The sequence below is a fragment of the Bombina bombina genome, chromosome 5, assembly GCF_027579735.1.
Source record: "Bombina bombina isolate aBomBom1 chromosome 5, aBomBom1.pri, whole genome shotgun sequence".
In the NCBI taxonomy this organism is placed as follows: Eukaryota; Metazoa; Chordata; class Amphibia; order Anura; family Bombinatoridae; genus Bombina; species Bombina bombina.
Window position 1 is genome coordinate 252415906 of NC_069503.1, and position 17964 is coordinate 252433869.

The window sequence follows — 17964 nt, forward strand, 5'->3', positions numbered from 1 at the left end:
TACCCTGCTGTCCGGAGAGAGCTGAAGATGGTGCATTGGATGACGGAGCTGATTAGAGCACACGCACACACCTCTGGAGTAATACGCCCCCCTGATGACGTCAGACGCCGTGCCTGAAACCACGCTTGTTTAAGCACACAGCAGATCCAGAGCCCTTCTAGTGTTTAATTCCGCACCGGAGCTGCGGTTCACTGGGATGAAGGGCGATTGCTGCAGAAAGTTTACACGGAGGTCAGGTACTATCTTTGAAGCCAGGTGGGGGAATCTTACCAGAAGTATGTGTGTTTTGCGTGCATAGCTCATATCAATATTTGTGTTGAATCATCAGATCATCGGTTAAAGTGCTCTCCCGGATACCTATGTGGGCTTATAACAGAATTAGCCTCAGGTCTTGGGCAGACTTCTACTTGCTTTACATGTCACGTCTATGGGAACATTGATTTACTTAGGACAAAGTGTTTTCTAGATTCTAGGGATATATATATATATATTTTTTTTTTCTATGAGGGATAATATCACTGCTATTTGTTACTGAGAGCTATGAGGGATAATATCACGGCTATGTGTTACTGAGAGCTATGAGGGATAATATCAGTATGCTGTGTTACTGACAGCTATGAGGGATAATATCACTGCTATGTGTTACTGGCAGCTATGAGGGATAATATCACTGTTATGTGTTACTGATAGCTATGAGGGATACTATCACTGCTATGTGTTACTGGCAGCTATTACGGATACTATCACTGCTATGTGTTACTGAAAGCAATGAGGTATAATATCACTGCTATGAGTGATTATATCACTGCTGTGTGTTACTGACAGCTATGAGGGATAATATCACTGTTAAAATGACCTGCAGTATCTTTATTATGATAGTTTAATTTTCTCTTTCTGTCCCTTTAAAATACCATTTATCTCCCTTATTTAAAATGTTCTTTTCAACCAAGCAGAGGATCCAATCAGCCAATAGAATGCCAGCTCAATCCTATTGGCTGATTGGATCATACAATAGGATTGAACTTCAATCCTATTGGCTGATTGCATCAGCCAATAGGATTTTTTCTACCTTAATTCCGATTGGCTGATAGAATTCTATCAGCCAATCGGAATTCAAGGGACGCCATCTTGGATGACTTAATTTAAAGAAACCTTCATTCTTCAGTTGGACTTCGTTTGAAGAGGATGCTCCGCGTCGGGTGTCTGGAAGATGGAGCCGCTCCGTGCCGGATGGATGAAGATATAAGATGCTGCCTGGATGAAGACTTCTGCCCATCTGGAGGACCTCTTCTTCCCGGCTTCGATGAAGACTTCTGCCCTTCTGGAGGACCACTTCTGCCGGCTTCGTTGACGACTTCGGCACGGTTGGGTGAAAACTTCTCAAGGTAGGGTGATCTTCAAGGGGTTATTAAGGGGGGATTGGGTGGATTTTAGAGTAGGGTTGGGTGTGTGGGTGGTAGGTTTTAATGTTGGGGGGTATTGTATTTTTTTTTTTACAGGTAAAAGAGCTGATTACTTTGGGGCAATGCCCTGCAAAAGGCCATTTTAAGGGCTGTTTGTAATTTAGTGTAGGGTATGGCTTTTTATTATTTTGGGGGGGCTTTTTATCTTATTAGGGGGATTAGATTAGGTGTAATTAGTTTAAAAAACTTGTAATTATTTTATTATTTTCTGTAATTTAGCGTTTGTTTTTTTCGTACTTTAGATAATTTTTTAAAATTATATTTAATTGTATTTAGTTAAGGTAATTAATTTAATTATAGTGTAGTGTTAGGTGTAATTGTAACTTAGGTTAGGATTTATTTTACAGGTAAATTTGACTTTAGTTTAACTAGGTAGCTATTAAATAGTTAATAACTATTTAATAACTATTGTACATAGTTAAAATAAATACAAAGTTGCCTGTAAAATAAAAATAAATCCTAAGTATTGCTACAATGTAACTATTAGTTATATTGTAGCTAGCTTAGGTTTTATTTTATAGTTAAGTATTTAGTTTTAAATAGGAATAATTTAGTTAATGATAGTTATTTTATTTCGATTTATTTAAATTATATTTAAGTTAGGGGGGTATTAGGGTTAGACAGGTTAGGGTTAATAACTTTATTATATTGGGGGCGGCAGATTAGGGGTTAATAAGTGTAGGTAGGTGGCGGTGACATTGGGGCAGCAGATTAGGGGTTAATAAATAAAATGTAGGTTGTGCCGATGTTGGGGGCAGCAAATTAGGGGTTCATAAGTATAATGTAGGTGGCGGCGGTGTCCGGAGCAGCATATTAGGGGTTACTAATACAATGTAGGTGTCGGCGATGTCGGGGGCGGCGGATAAGGGGTTCATAAGTTTAAGATTAGGGGTGTTTAGACTTGGGGTTCATGTTAGGGTGTTAGGTGTAGACATAAATTTTATTTCCCCATAGGAATCAATGGGGCTGCGTTAGGAGCTTTACGCTGCTTTTTTGCAGGTGTTAGGTTTTTTCTTCCCCATTGATTCCTATGGGGAAATCGTGCACAAGCACGTTTTACCTGCTCACCGCTACCGTAAGCAGCGCTGGTATTGAGGTGAGATGTGGAGCTAAATTTTGCTCTCCGCTCACTTTTCTGTGGCTAGCGCCGGGTTTCCAAAAAAACGTAATACCAGCATTGTCTGTAGGTGAGCGGTGAGAGAAAACTGCTCGTTAGCACCGCACCCCTGTAAACACAAAACTCGTAATCTAGGTGAACAGTATTTTATTCTACAAAATGGCCGCTGTTAAGAAGAGGCGTAAAATAGCGTATGGTCAAATGTGCACTATGGATAAAAAGAAATGTGCGCATGGCTCCATAGCTTTTAAAAATGTTAGTGCTATAGTGCTGCATTGGGAAATAAAAGTGTGCAAATAATTCAAATAAAAGTTTCTATTTTATTGTTAAACCTATAATAAAACACATAAATAATGTGGTGTATTTCAAAAAGATACCAAGATACTTATTAGACATGTGTGTTGCTAAAAAAATTGTTTTGTTTCGTTTTCATTAGTTAAATAAATAATTTTGTTTCGGCAAATTAGTTTAGTTAACTTTAAAAAAAATATATTTTTCGGCAAATTAGTTAAGTTAATCGTTTTTTCGGATCTGTTCGTTTTTTTCGGATCCATTCTTTATTCATATGCATTATTCTATTCTGAAGTTTAGAACAGAATAATGCATATGAATAAAGAATGTATCTGAAAAAACTAAAGGTTCCGAAAAAATGATTTAATCTAACATAACTAATATGCCAGAGATTACCGAAATAAAATTATCTAAAACTGCCACAGCCACCCACATCGTGTACACTAAATAAAGCTATTAACCCCTAAACCACCACCCCACATCGCCGACACTACCTAAACCTATTAACCCCTAAACCGCACCCCCCACATCACGACAATAACTAAATCATTAATAAAGATAGTTTTTAAGGGTCCTTGGTAGTTTGTTATAGATTAGGGTTTTTATTTTGGTTTTTTTTCTTTTTTTTTTAAACGGGGTATTAGAATAGGAATAGTTTTTATTATTTTGGATAATTTTGTTTATTTTTTGTAATGGTAGTTTTTTTTATTTTTTGTAATTTTAGTGTTTATTATTTTTTGTAATTGTAGTTTTAATTTTTTTGTAATGTTAGGTTTTTTATTTTTGTAATGTTAGGTTTTATTAGTGTAAGCTTAGGCTTTATTTTTATTTCACAGGTAAGTTTGTATTTATTTTAACTAGGTAGTTAGTAAATAGTTATATTCTGGCTATCTTAGTTTTTTTTTTAATTTCACAGGTAAGTTTGTTTTTTATTTTAACTAGGTAGTTGGTAAATAGTTATATTGTAGCTAATTTAGGTTTTATTTTTATTTCACAGGTAACTTTGTATTTATTTTTAAATAGGTAGTTAGTTAATAATTTTAACTTTAATTTATTTATGTTAAAGTTAGGGGGTGTTAGGGTTATGGGTAAATATAGTTTAATTTAGGTTGTTGCGATGTGGGTGCCAGCGGTTTAGGGGTTAATATGTTTAGTTAGTGTCGACGTTGTCGGGGAACTGCGGTTTAGGGGTTAATAGCTTTATTGATTTACTTAGTGTTGGCGATGTTGGGGAACTGCAGTTTAGGGGTTAATATCTTTATTTAGTGATTTAGTTAGTGTCAGTGATGTCGGGGAACTGCGGTTTAGATTAGAACAATGAAAAATTCCAAATATGAATGATAGATCCGAAATTTCGGAAACTGATTTATTCATTTTATGAATTTTTCGATATTTTCCGATTCGGAAATTCGGATGCATTTGAATCTCTGAATCAGCTAAAATTCGTCCAAAAACTAAATTTGGCCGAAATGAAAAGCAGATGTCTAGTACTTATAATGAAACAATAATCAGTACAGAAGGGTGCACAATAAATAGTAAACACACAATGTCCCACAAATAATATACTGTAAGTGTATCACATATAGAGCTACATTGCCAGTTGAGTGCAAAATATCGCTTTCACAAAAGTAATATTTGCACTCAACTTAGTAATACTATGGCATGCAAATGTGTGCTGGTATTACAAGAGAGGTGCAATGCGTAAATGGATGAATTTGCCCGTTTGCATGCAATAAATTAGCACTACACTTGTAATCTGGCCTATAATGTGGTAAAGTCTGTGATACTCAATTGTCCCCTGGCTATAAAATACATACATGTATGTACCTACTAAATGTCACACTGCTCCTCCGCTCTGCTGTGGCCATTGCCACAGATGCAGGCAGTCCTCCTGTTGCTAGGGATGCGGCAGTGGTGACATTATCACCACCCGCCCTGTCTTCCATATGTAAGTGCCTCAGTCTCTCTCACCTGTGCCTAAGTATAGGTGTTACTTCATGTTCTCCTGGGTGCTGTATTTCTGTTTACTTGATTGCTATATTTATATTTTATTAATGAACTCTGCCTGTTTGATTACTCTGCTTGCCTTAACCCCTGAACTACTGGATTGCTATACTGATACTGAACTCTGCTTGCCTTAACCCCTGAACTACTGGATTGCTATACTGATACTGAACTCTGCTTGTTTGACTACTCTTCTTGCTTAACCCCTGAACTACTGGATTGCTACTTTGTTGCTGAACTCTGCCAGTCTGACCATTTTATTGGTTTACCCCTGAAATGCTATACAGCTGGATATAATTTTGTTGCTGACTTCTGCCTGTTCCTGGTCCTTCAATTGTTTACCCCTGAACTGTTATACTGCTGGCTATCCTTTTGTTGCTGACTCCTGCCTGTTCCCGGTCCTTCTATTGCTTTACCCCTGAACTGCCATACTTCTGGATTACCTTCCTGTTGCCGCTGAGTACTGCCCTTCCTGCTGTGAGTACTGTTTACCTCATTTTACAAACTCTCTCTCTGCTCTGGGATATTTCCTATCATTCCACTTGACGATGGTCTGATAGTGGAATATCCCACGAGCATTACACTAAAAGCCTCTGGGATTTGTGAGTGCATGCAGTTTTTACTTACCTGGTGTGCACTCACTCTATTGTGCTTATGTAGCTTCAGAGAAACTGCTTTCAGTAGAGAGTCTATCCAGTGCTGTGCAATCAACCGCAAAAATAATCACAAGTAATATATGATGACTACCCAACAGGACAAGCCAACACATGTTGCAGGCTTGTGACTAACTCCCAGAACGAGATTTTGTGTCACTACCCAGTACTCAATACCCCCTTCTCTTGTATTCCTATCTCTGTGAAGGGAGACGAGTCTCAAGTAGGTCCAAGAACCACTGTCAGCAAAGAATCTGGAGCACCTCAATTCTTAACCATCTCCTGTGGAGGCAAAGATAAGACTGATATACCAGAGAGGTGCGAGGGATTAAAAGCTCTTGGTGTGTTGGGTTTCTTTGCCTTCTTCTAGTGGCCATGATCTGAATCCCAGGAACAATGAATGGCTCATGGAGTCTTAGGAAAGAAAATGTAATGCTTACTTTCAGCTGAAAATGTGTTCCTGCAGATATTAGCCGTCCTAGCCCTGGTGGGAAATATCTTTTAAAAAGGACAAAGTAAAATGAGTTGCAGTTAATCAGCAAGGGGAGGACTTTTTAATCAATAGGAATATTTTGTCTAAAAGGAAGAACTACCAGAACAAGTAATAGATAAGATGACTAACCACACAGATTAGCCGGGGCAACCAGTGATGTAGTAAGAAACACCAAAGATCTTAGTTGCAAGAATAACCCAGCTGCAATCAGTGTTAAATATCTAAAGGACTGATACTGCACATTAAGGAACAGTAGCATCAAAAGCCATTTTATACCAGTGCAGTTCTTGTGAAGATTGTTTGCCACCTGACTTTCAAAGGTAAACACTTCCATTTTATTGAAATACTATTCTATATACAGGGATTTTTTTGCCATAATAAACAGATACCATATGACCGAGATTGATACAGAGTTATTTTTAGATATAAATTTCTTTATTCCTCCATACTTAATATGTGAAAGATTTATAGAATACTGTGCAACATTTCTTTCAACATTAATTGTTAATTATTCTATACCCATTGTTCCATTTAATCTAATTATAAACCAATTGTAATACAAAATGCACGGATAAAACTGAAATTGTATTAATAATTGTAATTACATTTACAAGGTCAATGTGTAGTTTTATTTTACTATATATAAACAAACTATACAATTAAATATTAATAAGCATGTAAACACCATTAAGAACAGTAGAATAAAATATTAAAATGAGTTTATTAGATAAATTATATAGTTTATGGAATTTAAATTGTATTTACTGTTTTCATCAGTATAACATATTTAATTGAAGAGAGTGCATAGTATTCACTTTGTTTATTTTACTGGCTTGTCTAATAACGGTTAGGCAACAAATTAATTACACTTTGGCCAACAATAAAAACACTACAGCATTTAGATTTATTATTTTCATATATAAATAGCTAAGTAATAAGAAATATAAACAGCATTGTATCCGACAAATCTACAATTGTTAGTATTAGATATGTTGATAGTAATCTGCATCTATACTTCCAGGCTTCAGCAGGCGACCTGGTTCATACATTAAGTCGACAACATAAGTTTCAGGACAGCGAGTGACCCTAGTACCTTCATGTGCTAATTCATCTACTAGTTTCACTATGTTCCAAGCCCGGTTATAATCTCCTCGGATTAGGCAACACCCAATGCCAAACCTATCTGCAATAACCTATAAAAAAGAGAAAATATTAGTGCATCATTTATTTAGTGAAAATTCATCAATTGGTTTAAATGTTATGCTAATATAGTGCATGGCAAATATCCCTTTTTTTTTGTTAAACACAGTTTAACAGCAAATCTGTCAAATGCTTTTTACGCTTTTTCTTATTAGTCTGCAAACCTCACACTTGATTCTTGGCTTGAAAATACCACAAAATGTTCAGTCTTGCGATCCTTGGTAAAACGTCTTTCTTAGAGAAAATAATCAGCCCATGATATAAAATGATGATTAGAGCATGTTTTCTGTCACATCTAGTGAGCGTCTCAGCTTTATTTATGCTTCGTTCCTTCTCGCTTCCCCATGAGTAGAGCATGTGACGCATAGTCATGTGACATCAGTGTTACTGACATGAACAGATGGCTTTAAGTTTTTGTAATGTGAAAAAACAGATAACCAGAGCTTCCATATAAATATGACTAGGAAAGGGAGGCATTCATATTACTTCTGCACTGTAATAATTATGTATTTTTCCTAGCTATGTATTCATTATTTTGACTGAGTATGCTCGACATATTAAAGATGATCTATCTGTCAAACAAGGCAATTTAACACAAACAGTGTTAATATCATTTATGTCACTTATCTATATGTAAATAAGCTAGCAGTCTCCCATGTGTTACAGCTGCAACATTTTTTGATGTTCTATATTGGCAGATGGAGACTACTTTAGCATCTGCACTCATATTCACAGCATCTGATATACATGTTGTGTCTCATCAGCAGGACCCAAGCAATACAAATTCCTATTTGGCTTATTCAGTACATTGTTTTATTTTTAAATTAGCATTTCTTAATTGAGAAGTGATAATTACCAATAACCTACACTCATGCAGTAACCATTTAGCCTTATGAAGTCATGAAATACTAAAAACTAACGGTTTGATTTTAAAAAATGATTTTTTTCATTTGTGCCATATTTTCACACTTTCTTTCAAAGATGCAGTATCTTTTAAAAGGAAAAAGAAAACATGTTCAGAAGAGAATTTCTAATATAAAGGGCTTGATTTATCAAGCTAGGGCGGACAGGGGCGTACATATTCGCCCCAGTATGCCCGAGCTCGCCTGTGGCAGCTTGCAATCCACTGCCGGAATTCAGCATTGCACAAGAGTGCAACACTGCCCCATGGCCGCGGCAGCCAATCATATGCCAGCAGGAGTTGTCAATCTACCTGGTCAGACGAAACTGGGGAGATTTAAATTCTCCACCTAAGAGGTGGACAAGAGGTTAGGGAAGCAGCGGTTTCTTGTGAGAACCTGCAGTCGTAGGGGGGGCGAACGGCTTGATAAATCGAGCCCAAAATGTTTGTTCTAATTGGGACTCAATAGTGCATTACAGCACATATGATCTTGTTCAAAAGATGATAGACTTTAGATAATGCTATAACAGACTTTTAAAGTGTTTTCTGGGAAACATAAGTGATTAAAGGGACAGTCTACTCCAGAATTTTTATTGTTTAAAAAGATAAATAATCCCTTTATTACCCATTCCCCAGCTGTGCATAGTCAACACTGTTATATTAGATACTTTTACCTCTGTGATTACCTTGTATCTAAGCCTTTGCAGACTGCCCCTTATTTCAGTTTTTTTTACAGACTTACATTTTAGCCAATCAGTGCCCTCTCATAACTAACTTCACGGGCGTGAGCACAATGTTATCTATATGGCACACATAAACTAACAACCTCTATCTGTGAAAAACTGTCAAATGCAGTTAGATAAGAGGTGGCCTTAAAGGGCTTAAAATTAGCACATGAGCCTACCTAGGTTTAGCTTTCAACTAAAAATACAAAGAAAACAAAGCAAATTTGATGATAAAAGTGAATTAGAAAGTTGTTTAAAACTGCATGCCCTATCTCAATCAGGAATGTTTAATTTTGACTATACAGTTACTTTAACATTGAGAATTACATGCACAGACACAGTAAAATAGACCTTGCAATGAAGGTTAAATTATTTTAGTATAGCAAAGTTCTGCGCTAAAACATCATTATATAGTTTAAATAAGCCTGATTGCAATGTTCTGTATTATAAATGTCCTCCTGGCCCTTAGAGTCAGTCGGGTAAGTCAATCAGATTCAGGCTCGGACAATATGATTATATTGTAATCATGTTTTTAGGGGCAATCAGAGTGGATATAGTTAGGTGGTGTTAATTGATAATGTGTAATTTTCAAATATATTATTCAGTCCGCGTGAAAGTGATAACTTTACTATATTCTAAACTTCTACTCTTTATAGCATAGTACAAAATGTTTTTTTTTTGTTTTTAATATTTCTGTACATTGGTCCTGCTGTCTTGGTGTAAAAGATGCCACCAGAGCTGGGTGCTGAGTATATATGTGCCTCTCCTTCACACCCACAACTCTGCTAAGGAGAATAAACAGCTCTGAACAGGAGCAGACTTAGACCAATCAGGGCCCAAATCTTTTCAAAATGTATGCAAATAAACATAGTAGCCTCCCTGCCCCCACCAGGCCCCCAACCTCCAGGGCCAGGACCTCCAATGTCAAGTGCCAGAGACAGGGCCCTCAACCTCCAGGGCCAGATCATACACTCCATGGCCCTCACAGCAACAGATCCCCAACAGGGCCCCCCTACTCTAAGGCCCCGGAGCACCAAACCCCACATCCAGGGCCTCTGGGACAAAGGCCCCCACTAAACCCACACTTAACTGCTTAGTTACTGATAGGGAAGTTGTCAGCCCCAGCTTAAGCAGCATACCAGGAGCCATGGAGATGACATTTGTGCTCCCCCCCCTGCAGGCTGGAACCTCAGTCCAGGTCCTATTTGCCCAGCTGATCAGTCCACCCCTGGCTCTGAAGCTAAAATTTTATTTTCTACATTTCTTCAAGGGATCACCCTGTACTGATGAGACATCTTACATAATCTCTCCAGATCAAATGTGACCCAAGAAAGATCACTTCTTCACATACATACAAAGAGTAAAAATCTTTTGTGGCTGGGATAGTTAATTAATACTTTGCATTATGGGACTTGTAGTCTTATATTGTCCAAACTTCACTTTGAATAGCAATTAATAGGTGAACAGTGCTACACACTTATTAAGAGCCAATAACATGCCTGATAAAACTGTTTGTTAAACTAAAATGTAACCATTATTCTGCCACCCTTATTAATATGCCACAAATCATGTTAATATTGAGATAGAACGGAGAAGGAAAAATGATGCTTCATAATAAAACCTGAATACAATAAAATCATTAAATTATATAAGAAAATATGTAATGTAAAATTAGCAGTGGTTTATTTTACACATGCTAAAATCATAATGTATACTTAACTAAATAGTAAAAAAAGCAAAACTCCTATTGCTATAGGCAAAAACATATTCAAATATTAGTAAAAAAAAACACAGTTTAAAAAGAACTCAATGACTATTGTGAAGCTCTGAATTCAAGTGTAATTTGTTTTTAGAAATGTTAAAACAAACCTTGTGTATACTTTATCATTTAACTTTCTAAACACAATTCTGATAAATACAGCAGATCATTAAGGCTGTCATGTCTATTTTCGAGTTTTACACTGTAACCTTGATGCCAAGAAATGAGCAAAAGTAATGATGTGTAAAGAGAGACTGTCAGTAACAGTCTATAGATGATAAAAAAAACAATGAATTATGATACATAGGATTTCTCAAGTTGGAAAGGGTCAAAATAAATATTTTTTAAAGTACATCTGTACAGAAGGCGCTGTGCTAGTTTTGCCATAAGCACAGCATAAGGTTTGATAGAATGATAGAAAAAGGGTAGATCATTTCTGACCACCATATATTTGGTTATAGGGCAATTCAGATGCCAAGGATTTGCTTTCAATAAAAAAGACTCACAAGGTCAAAGTGTGCTATTGGATTTATTAAGTGGTAATTCAGAGGTGAGCTGCTTTTTGGGTGGGGTCAGACTAATTTTCTAGAGCACAGTTCTCATCTGTATTAGTCAAACATAAGCTAAATAAACTGATCCCTAAGTGGGCACTTCCTGTGAGAATGCTATTAAGCTTAATGGGCCATAATAGTTGAAAAAAAGTCATGCCATAATTTGTTATAGCACGTAATTTTAAGACTATCGGACCTACACATTCTGTGTGTTTAACCCCTGCAAAGGTGTTAAACACAGAGTAGAAGTGCTACTCAGAAAACTCAGAGCACTTCTGGTAATCCAATAAGCAGTGCTTATCACAGAACTAAGATGTTTAACTAGCGATGCTGCTTGGATCAGGGGCAGGTTCCACTGAGGACCATAAGTGCTCTACAGGTCCCGGGTAGCACTTCTACTGTGTGTTTAACCCTTTTGCAGGGATTTAACAAACAGTAGTGTAAGGTCAAAGTTGTAAAATGACATTTTCTAGCAAATTTAGATAAGACCCATGTTAGTTAATCAGAGGGAGGGTGCTTGTATGGTTATGGATATTAGCAGCACGAGATAACGGTCTGGCGCTGTTTTTTAGGGTTTGGTTTAGGCCTTGTGGTTGCAATGAAAGGTCATTTTAATGCTACAGTATACAAAGACATTTTAGACAATTGCTTCCAACTTTATGGCAACAGTTTGGGGAATGTCTATTCCTGTTCCAGCATGACTGTGCCCCTGTGAACAAAGAAAGGTCCATGAAGACATGGTTTGACAAGTTTGTTGTGGAGAAACTCCAGTGGCCTGCACAGAGCCACATTGAACACCTTTGGTATGAAATGGAACAACAATTGTGAGCCAGACCGTATTGTCTAAGATAAGTGCCTAACCTCACAAATGCTCTTTTGGCTGAATGGCAGAAATTCTCACAAACTCCAAAATCTTGTGGAAAGTCTCCTATAACTTTGGGGGGGGGGGGGGGCACTTTGGTATTAATGCCCATGGTTTTAGAATGGTATGCTCAATAAGCTCATATAAGTGTGATAGTCAAGAGTCCACATGTATTTGGCCATATAGTGTAATTTGAATTTGGGGCTTGATTTTACTTTTAGATGGTGCTATCCAAATATACTACAGGAATTTTCTTGTCTGTAAGGCACAACAGTGTTAATAAAGACTGTAGCCAACTTGAGCATACTCCCATAGATCAAACAATTAAGCATTGATGATTTTCAGTGCATGAATTGCTTCTCTAAGCACAGGCGATGAAACAAGTTTAAAGTGAGCGAGGATTAGACACCCAATTGCTATGAGGTGCTATGATGCACTGTGAAGGTGGAACAAATCGACTGTGAACCAAAAGTAGAAAATGAAACACAATCATAAAATATTGAATTTGAATTCGAAATTCGAATCATGGGGTCTATTCCAGCAAGCTAAAAGATCTGTCAATTGGCTGCATATGGAATTTCACATTGTTTTCAAATTTGAGGCCAGTCCCATTTACCAGAAAACTCAGATTGGCTTTCAAATGGCTTTGAATTAAGACCCCTTACCATTGTTATTCCAATCCATTGGAAACCATTTTCATATGTTTTTTTCATGTTTTTGGGATTTATCTGATTCAACCCATTACCTTTTTGAAAATCCATTTTGGCCTGTTTCACATGGCATGTCTTGAATTTACACATTTCGTATTTTGTTTAAATGATTCAGGTTTTGTGCATGCCCATTTCACATTTTAATACATGCCCTTGTTTAATAAAAACAAAAAATATAGCAATCAGACATGTTCAAAAATAAAATCTGATCATCAGATGGTTCAACGGCAGTCAAGTGTTTGGATGTTTTACAAATGTTATTTAAAAAAGGAATATGAATCACTAAAAAGGAAAAATATGGAAGTATCAACTGCTCACATACTAATCAATCAGTCTCCATATTTTACTCTTTCATTGGCCATGTATACTTTACTTCCACGTAGCTGTGTGACAAACTCACAAAAAGACTACTAAAGTTTTATTAATTGTATTCTATGGGATTAATTAAATATGTAAATGGCACAGGTTAACTAATTCAAACACCTGTGCTTTTTATAGATTTAAATGCCAAAGAAAAAGATGCTAATAACACAGAAGCACTTGAAACTTCTATATTTTAAAAGATGCCATAATTACATCTACTACAGCACACATAACTTCATTAAATGTTAATGTTGCGGATAGATAGTTGTTGACAGGTTTACTTACGCCTAGATTTAGAGTTCTGCGGTAGCCGTCAAAACCAGCGTTAGAGGCTCCTAACGCTGGTTTTTACCGCCCGCTGGTATTTGGAGTCAGTCAAGAAAGGGTCTAACGCTCACTTTGCAGCCGCGACTTTTCCATACCGCAGATCCCCCTACGCCATTTGCGTATCCTATCTTTTCAATGGGATCTTTCTAACGCCGGTATTTAGAGTCTTGGCTGAAGTGAGCGTTAGAAATCTAACGACAAGACTCCAGCCGCAGAAAAAAACCAGGAGTTAAGAGCTTTTTGGGCTAACGCCGGTTCATAAAACTCTTAACTACTGTGCTCTACAGTACACTAACACCCATAAACTACCTATGCACCCCTAAACCGAGATCCCCCCACATCGCCGCCACTCTATTAAAATTTTTTAACCCCTAATCTGCCGACCGCACACCGCAGCCACCTACGTTATCCCTATGAACCCCTAATCTGCTGCCCCTAACACCGCCGACCCCTATATTATATTTATTAACCCCTAATCTGCCGCCCCCAACGTCGCCTCCACCTACCTACAATTATTAACCCCTAATCTGCCGACCGCACACCGCCGCCACCTACGTTATACTTATGTACCCCTAATCTGCTGCCCACAACGTCGCCGCCAGCTACCTACAATAATTAACCCCTAATCTGCCGACCGGACCTCACCGCTACTCTAATAAATGTATTAACCCCTAAAGCTAAGTTTAACCCTAACACTAACACCCACCTAAGTTAAATATAATTTAAATCTAACGAAATAAATTAACTCTTATTAAATAAATTATTCCTATTTAAAGCTAAATACTTACCTGTAAAATAAACCCTAATATAGCTACAATATAAATAATAATTACATTGTTACAACTTTGTATTTATTTTAACCAGGTACAATAGCTATTAAATAGTTAATAACTATTTAATAGCTACCTAGTTAAAATAATTACAAAATTACCTGTAAAATAAATCCTAACCTAAATTACAATTAATCCTAACACTACACTATTAATAAATTAATTAAATGCAATACCTACAAATAAATACAATTAAATAAACTAACTAAAGTACAAAAAATAAAGAACTAAGTTACAAAAAATAAAAAAATATTTACAAACATTAGAAAAATATTACAACAATTTTAAGCTAATTACACCTACTCTAAGCCCCTTAATAAAATAACAAAGACCCCCAAAATAAAAAAATGCCCTACCCTATTCTAAAATTAAAATAGAAAAGCTCTTTTACCTTACCAGCCCTTAAAAGGGCCCTTTGCGGGGCATGCCCCAAAGAAATCAGCTCTTTTGCCTGTAAAAAAAACATACAATACCCCCCCCCAACATTACAACCCACCACCCACATACCCCTAATCTAACCCAAACCCCCCTTAAATAAACCTAACACTAAGCCCCTGAAGATCGGAACAGCCAATAGAATGTGAGCTCAATCTGATTGGCTGATCCAATCAGCCAATCGGATTGAACTTGAATCTGATTGGCTGATTCCATCAGCCAATCAGAATTTTCCTACCTTAATTCCGATTGGCTGATAGAATCCTATCAGCCAATCGGAATTCGAGGGACGCCATCTTGGATGACGTCCCTTAAAGGAACCTTCATTCTGTTTTAGGACGTCGGAAGAAGAGCATGGATCCGCGCTGGAGGTCTTCAAGATGGAGCCGGTCGTCATCGGATGGAAGAACATAGAAGATGCGGCTTGGATGAAGATGTTTGCCGGTCCGGATCTACTCTTCTGCCCGGATAGGATGAAGACTTCTTCCCGAAGATGGAGTTCTTCAGCCGCCGCTTGGATCAAGACTTCAGCCGGAGCATGGACGTCACTCTTCAGCCCCCGCTTGGGCTTGGATGAAGACTTCGGAGGCTCTTCTGGATCGATCGGTGAACCCGGTGTGGTGAAGACAAGGTAGGGAGATCTTCAGGGGCTTAGTGTTAGGTTTATTTAAGGGGGGTTTGGGTTAGATTAGGGGTATGTGGGTGGTGGGTTGTAATGTTGGGGGGGGTATTGTATGTTTTTTTTACAGGCAAAAGAGCTGAATTCTTTGGGGCATGCCCCGCAAAGGGCCCTTTTAAGGGCTGGTAAGGTAAAAGAGCTTTTCTATTTTAATTTTAGAATAGGGTAGGGCATTTTTTTATTTTGGGGGGCTTTGTTATTTTATTAGGGGGCTTAGAGTAGGTGTAATTAGTTTAAAATTGTTGTAATATTTTTCTAATGTTTGTAAATATTTTTTTATTTTTTGTAACTTAGTTCTTTTTTATTTTTTGTACTTTAGTTAGTTTATTTAATTGTATTTATTTGTAGGTATTGTATTTAATTAATTTATTGATAGTGTAGTGTTAGGTTTAATTGTAGGTAATTGTAGGTAATTTATTTAAGTAATTTATTGATTGTGTAGTGTTAGGTTTAATTGTAACTTAGGTTAGGATTTATTTTACAGGTAATTTTGTAATTATTTTAACTAGGTAGCTATTAAATAGTTATTAACTATTTAATAGCTATTGTACCTGGTTAAAATAATTACAAAGTTGCCTGTAAAATAAATATTAATCCTAAAATAGCTACAATATAATTATTCGTTATATTGTAGCTATATTAGGGTTTATTTTACAGGTAAGTATTTAGCTTTAAATAGGAATAATTTATTTAATAAGAGTTAATTTATTTCATTAGATTTAAATTATATTTAATTTAGGGGGGTGTTAGTGTTAGGGTTAGACTTTGCTTTAGGGGTTAATACATTTATTAGAGTAGCGGTGAGGTCCGGTCGGCAGATTAGGGGTTAATAATTGAAGTTAGGTGTCGGCGATGTTAGGGAGGGCAGATTAGGGGTTAATACTATTTATTATAGGGTTATTGAGGCAGGAGTGAGGCGGATTAGGGGTTAATAACTTTATTATAGTAGCGGTGAGGTCCGGTCGGCAGATTAGGGGTTAATTATTGCAGGTAGCTGGCGGCGACGTTGTGGGGGGCAGATTAGGGGTTAATAAATATAATATATGGGTCGGCGGGGGTTAGGGGCAGCAGATTAGGGGTACATAGCTATAACGTAGGTTGCGGCGGTGTACGGAGCGGCAGATTAGGGGTTAAAAAAATATGCAGGGGTCAGCGATAGCGGCGGCGGCAGAATAGGGGTTAATAAGTGTAAGGTTAGGGGTGTTTAGACTCGGGGTACATGTTAGGGTGTTAGGTGCAGACTTAGGAAGTGTTTCCCCATAGGAAACAATGGGGCTGCGTTAGGAGCTGAACGCTGCTTTTTTGCAGGTGTTAGGTTTTTTTTCAGCTCAAACTGCCCCATTGTTTCCTATGGGGGAATCGTGCACGAGCACGTTTTTGAAGCTGGCCGCGTCCGTAAGCACCGCTGGTATTGAGAGTTGCAGTGGCGGTAAATTATGCTCTACGCTCCTTTTTTGGAGCCTAACGCAGCCATTCTGTGAACTCTAAATACCAGCGGTATTTAAAAGGTGCGGGGGAAAAAAAGCACATAACATGAAATAGTTGAGAGGTGAAGTGCAGTTAATATATGTCTGGGTAAAATCAATAGGTGTCACAAAAACATTAATCATACAATTTTATTTTTTGTGTTCAGTAGTTCCTCTTGAAACAAAATCTGGAAACAACTACAGTGATTTTTTTTACTTTTATCATGGTACTGTTTGAAGAAGTAGCAGTTTATTACTACCTGTAAGATAACTTTACTGTCATAAAATTTAAACTGAGTTTGCAGTGAGAATGATTTTTTTTTTTATAGATTTCAGTATATGGTTAATATTACAAATTACATTTTACCCTATAAGTTCCCTGTGGTAAAAAGTAAGAGCTATTTGGCCTAATAATTATACTATTGTATTTCTTTCTCCTTATTCATTTCTGTCAGGTGCGTCTCAGCAGGACATTCTACTTTTTGTGAAAAAAATCTAACAATATTGGTATGATTTTAGTCAAAAGAAATTGGTGTCTGTAATAACTTTTGTTGTTAGATGTATGAGATTGGTGTATATTCTACTAAAGGAGTAATATATCTTTGAATGAGGAAGTTCATAACATTAACAATAAAATTTCTAAATTCCTTGAAAGAAAAAATATTTATATTAAAATAAATAAGTTCCTTATTGGAGCTTTTGACACTCTGGGTTTAATTAAAAAAAACTTTTTTCTATTAAATTATGAAGAACAACACAATGTGTAGTACTTAGCATTAAGTAGTATAATAAGAACAGAAAAAAAATAAAAATGGAGCACAGTTAGCAAAGAAGACTATACACATTCACATTTAGAAGAGGATTAAAGGGATAGTCTATTCAAAATTAAACTTTCATGATTCAGACAGAGCATGCAATTTTAAGCAACTTTCTAATTTACTACTATTATCAATGTCTCTTTGTTCTCTTGGTATCTTTATTTGAAAAAGTAAGAATGTAAACTTAGGAGCCGGCACATTTTTGGTTCAGCACCTGGGTAGCGCTTGCTGATTGGTGTCTTAATGTAGCCATAAATCAACAAGCGCTACCCAGAGTGCTGTGCCAAAAATGGGCATGCTCCTAAGCTTACATTCCA

The 17964-nt window shown here is 36.8% G+C and overlaps 1 protein-coding gene across 1 annotated transcript in view; it reads right to left on the minus strand.

Moving 5' to 3' along the window:
- Nucleotides 1-6723: 6723 nt before the first annotated feature.
- ARMC3 (armadillo repeat containing 3) overlaps nucleotides 6724-17964 on the minus strand; it is a 126926-nt gene continuing 115685 nt past the window's right edge. Inside the window, exon 21 of the mRNA XM_053715698.1 lies at nucleotides 6724-7214. Coding sequence (XP_053571673.1) covers nucleotides 7005-7214 — 210 coding nt within the window. The 3' untranslated portion in view covers nucleotides 6724-7004. The remainder of the gene's footprint in view (nucleotides 7215-17964) is intronic.